The sequence below is a fragment of the Lithobates pipiens genome, unplaced genomic scaffold (genome assembly GCF_037356315.1).
Source record: "Lithobates pipiens isolate NorthernLeopardFrog02 unplaced genomic scaffold, aLitPip1_a1.2 Scaffold_3, whole genome shotgun sequence".
Lineage (NCBI taxonomy): Eukaryota > Metazoa > Chordata > Amphibia > Anura > Ranidae > Lithobates > Lithobates pipiens.
Window position 1 is genome coordinate 1,578,078 of NW_027507790.1, and position 4,269 is coordinate 1,582,346.

Consider the following 4,269-nt stretch of genomic DNA (forward strand, 5'->3'; position numbering starts at 1 on the left):
CAGATTACATTGCTGTATGTAATTATTTCACATCCCCTTTGTCCCTAGTGGTCTGCCCAGTGTCCTGCATGCAGTTTTATATAATAAAAACTGTTCTTTATGCCTGGAAACTGGAGATTGTCCATAGCAACCAAAACTGTCCCTTTACATCAAAAGTGATTTTAGACCAGCTATAAAACAGCGATAATAAATTTGAATCACTCGCAGAATTGAGCGATAGTGATTTGTGGGGAGATCCGTCATCAAATACTGAAAAGTAATGACAGTGACAATTCTGCAAATGAGCAAATTTCAGTATTTTTGATTTGATTACATTATTGAATATTTTTTATGATTGTTATATTATTATTTGGTACAATTATTTATAATTATTTATTATATTATAATTTATGATTTCATTTTTCAAACTTTATAATACCCAGGATGTCTGCTAGACTCTGGTTTAGACAGATTTAAGTGAGTTATTGTTAAGAATTACAGGACTACAATATAAAACACCAAATTTTCATGCAAAATAATTGTACCGCTTTCAGCACCTAAAATCCGAAATAATCATACTGCCAGGGAGGTTAAAAGGTGAACTTATCCTTTAAGCTCATCCATGTTCAATTTTTTATTTTGTTAGGTGAAATTACTACATCTCCATTCAAAAATAACATTATGGCGTTATAAAATTAGTGAAAACATTACCTTGGGGTAAATTTGAAATTATATCTCAAGAGTGGAAAGTCTTTAGAGAGTCTTTGTTCACAAAAACAGCTCTGCTTTTAAAGTCATATTACAAATGCATATATACCTTGGTCCCCTTACATATAATAGTCGTGTCCTACAATTACTTTACTGTATGTTACACCAAATTCATTTATCCTTGAAACAAGTTTTTTTTTGTGGTCTGTTTGCCTCTGTTAAATACTAAATCATACATTCTATATTCAAGTGAGTCATATGGCATTTCCCTACTTTTTAAAGAAAAAGTAAAAGTATACTCAAGCAGACTGTATTCAAGGATACATTTAGGGTATGTTCTAAGACATATTTGGCCACAGTTTTAGATTTTTTTTTGCCATTTTTGTACACCACAGAAAGTCATCAAAACAATGTTTTTGTCTAAGTATTTATTTATGTATTGTTTCATGAGTGGTATGTACTGTAAATAATTGAGGGATCTTACTATGTTTAGTGCAGGGTTCACAGAATAATGCTCAGAAATATATTTCCTTCTGTTAATAATATAATATGCTTGGCTAGTACTTTTCTGTAGTCCATGAAAGGACACATTCACTGTTGAGCTTGATGTTGATTTACTAAAACTGCAGAGTACAAAATCTGCTGCAGGTCTGCATAAAAACCAATCAATTACCAGTTAAAGCTTAATTGAACAAGCTGAAGGTAGAAGCTACTGCTGCACCAAACTTTGCATTCTCCAGTTTTAGTAAATCAACCCCTTGTTTTTTGGGGAGAGCAACAAGAGTTACCAATCTATAAGCGAAACACTTTCTTACAATTTCCATTTTTTACGTTGCATTAAATACAGAGACATGTTCTAGCCTTAAAAGTGACTACTGGCTACTAGCAAGTTTGAAAATATTGTCATAGTTATATTACTATACTCTTTCACATACATATTTATGATTCTCAAACATTTTCTGCATGAACCAATACATATTTCAGTCTACTTAACTTTTAACCTTTTTTTAAATTTTAGAGTTTAACATTTTGGATTGTTTTATGATATAAATAACTAGAACTGAGTTACTCCAGTATCACAGAAGAAGGCTTGAAACTTACAGCAGAAGTGTTGGTAAAAAAATGTTTTAAACCCCTGCATGCTGATTTGATAACATCTTAATAAGTGATCATGACAGTGAAAACATAAATGACAACACAAGTGTTAATCAAAATATGGATAACCAAACAAATATTAGAAATGTGTTTTTCCTTGATGCGTTTTCTAACATCAGACCAAAGGGTCTGTATTTCTTTATATTCCTTACCATATACCTTGTAACAGTGATTGCAAATTTCCTGATCATCATCGTAACAAATATAGATTTTCATCTTAACACGCCAATGTATTACTTTTTGAAGAATTTAGCTTTCTTAGACATTTGTTATACTTCTACAACTCTGCCACATATGCTTGTCAGCTTTTTAATTGAGCATTTGCCTATTTCCGTCCCTGCCTGTATTATCCAACTTTACTTTTTCCTATCTTTGGCAGCTTCTGAGTCCTCTTTATTAGCAGCAATGGCATACGATCGGTATATTGCCATATGCAATCCTTTGAGATATTCAGTTATTATGAATAAAAATGTTTGTCGCTATATGGTTTCTGGAATTTGGGTAGTTGGAAGCATATATGGAGCAATTCACACTGTTAACACTTTTAGTTTGCCCTTTTGTGGCTCTAGAATCCTTCACCACTACTTTTGTGACATCCCAGTTTTGTTAAAGGTCTCCTGTATTGATACATTCTCTAATGAGGTTACTGTGTTTGGTGTTGGTGGTTTACTTATGATTGGCTGTTTCCTGTTGATCTTGGGGTCCTACATGCACATTCTATTTTTTGCCATGAGTGTTCAAAAGCGACATGGGAGAAACAAAGGCCTTTCCACATGTGTAGCACATCTAGTTGTTATTATGCTCTTTTATGGAAGTGGAAGTTTCATGTATTTTCGTCCAAAGTCTGATCTACTAGCAGATAAGGAATGGCTTCTCTCTATTTTCTACAGCAACATTACACCTTTATTGAATCCTGTTATTTACAGTCTAAGGAACCAAGAAGTCAAAGGAGCTTTTAGAAAACTCTTTAACTGCTTATACTGACATAGACGATGTTAGTGTTCTGATTAAAAATGAGATTTACGTGAAAGCTAAGCTTTTTGCACATATGTACTAGTAAGAGGGATGAGGATTGATATTGCCAATTACAAATGGGCCGAACGACCCCCTGTTCGGTTCACGGCAGAACTATTAAACATCGCAAAAGTTCAGAGCTGAATAACGAACTCCATTAAAGTCTATGGAACCCAAAGTGGAAAAATCTAAAGTGCCCATTTTTAAGGCTTATATACAAGTTATTGGGCATACAAAAGGTATGAGGGTCCAGGTACTACCATGGAGGACATGTATCAATGCAACATTTTCTTTTTAAAAAAGATCATTTTTAAATGAACAGTAATTTAATGATGCTTGATGTGAAAAAATAAAATTTAAAAATTCCTTTAAAAATTGTGCCTGGGGTTTGCGCGCAAACCGGATGGCCGCTTGTGCTTGAAGCTCCCGCTAGCCGACCGGACATCCACCGCTTAACGGGCAAGAATTACCCCATCAACACTCTTACCAGCCACCGGGAGACTCGCACAACTCGCCGGCATGTCATCCCGCAAGCGCAAAGAAGAACGGAACGTTCAGAAGCTGACAGCCCTTTCCTTTCAGCGCGGAGGGCTCAGACAAGATGGCGCCGCCGGAGCAACAGCGTGGCATTCGACGGCCTACACCGACCTTCCTGACGGGGATCCGAGAGAACTAGCCAGGGATTGCCCATCCTCGCCCCGGGCAGATTCACCTCCACTTACTCCGAACTCCCAGAGCCCAGCCAAAGCGCGGATGCGCCTGGATGCAGCTTACCAGGCCGGAGCCACAGTGAGTACAGACCTCCATAATGCTAATGCAATAGCCTCACTACAGTCCTCCATAGTGGCCTTTCCCACATCGGGCCAACCGGTTCTGGACTCAACCATGAAAGACATGCTATTATCCCTCCAGTCATCCCTCATGTCCAACCTGTCCTCACTGATACATAATTTCTCAGCAGATATGAGACACATGGGTGACAGGGTGCAGTATATGGAGGACAAAATGGAGGAATGTACAGAGACTGTAAATGATTTAGTTGACTCTTGTATGGCACAGAAGGAGGACACGGAATGGATCAAACACAAATTAGCGGACCTCGAGGACCGCTCTCGCCGCAACAATGTGAAAATATGCGGAATACCGGAAACGGTGCCCCCCGCAGATCTCCACAATTTTGCTGGCACCATGTTTGCTGCCATGCTACCTGAGCTTTCTCCTATAGAACTGACAATTGACCGCATCCACAGGATCCCCAAGCCAAAGCACCTAGCGGAGTCAGTCCCACGAGATGTGCTCCTGAGAATCCATTTTTTTCAGGCAAAAGAACAGATCCTTTCTAAGGCCAGGGCACTGGTCACTCTCCCTGCACCCTATGCAGACATCCAGTTATTTGCCGACTTATCACAGTAT

The 4,269-nt window shown here is 38.0% G+C and overlaps 1 protein-coding gene across 1 annotated transcript; it reads left to right on the top strand.

Annotated features, from left to right (window-relative positions):
• Nucleotides 1-793: 793 nt before the first annotated feature.
• On the top strand, nt 794-2,827 carry LOC143940088 (olfactory receptor 2D3-like). Its single transcript, XM_077461136.1, has 2 exons — nt 794-936; nt 1,706-2,827. Exon 2 carries the CDS (start codon nt 1,903-1,905, stop codon nt 2,824-2,826), a length of 924 nt encoding a protein of 307 aa, XP_077317262.1. The 5' UTR covers nt 794-936; nt 1,706-1,902; the 3' UTR covers nt 2,827.
• Nucleotides 2,828-4,269: the final 1,442 nt, after the last annotated feature.

Coding starts and splice junctions, on each gene's coding strand:
- LOC143940088 (XM_077461136.1), top strand. CDS start 1,903: ATGGATAACCAAACAAATATTAGAAATGTGTTTTTCCTTGATGCGTTT.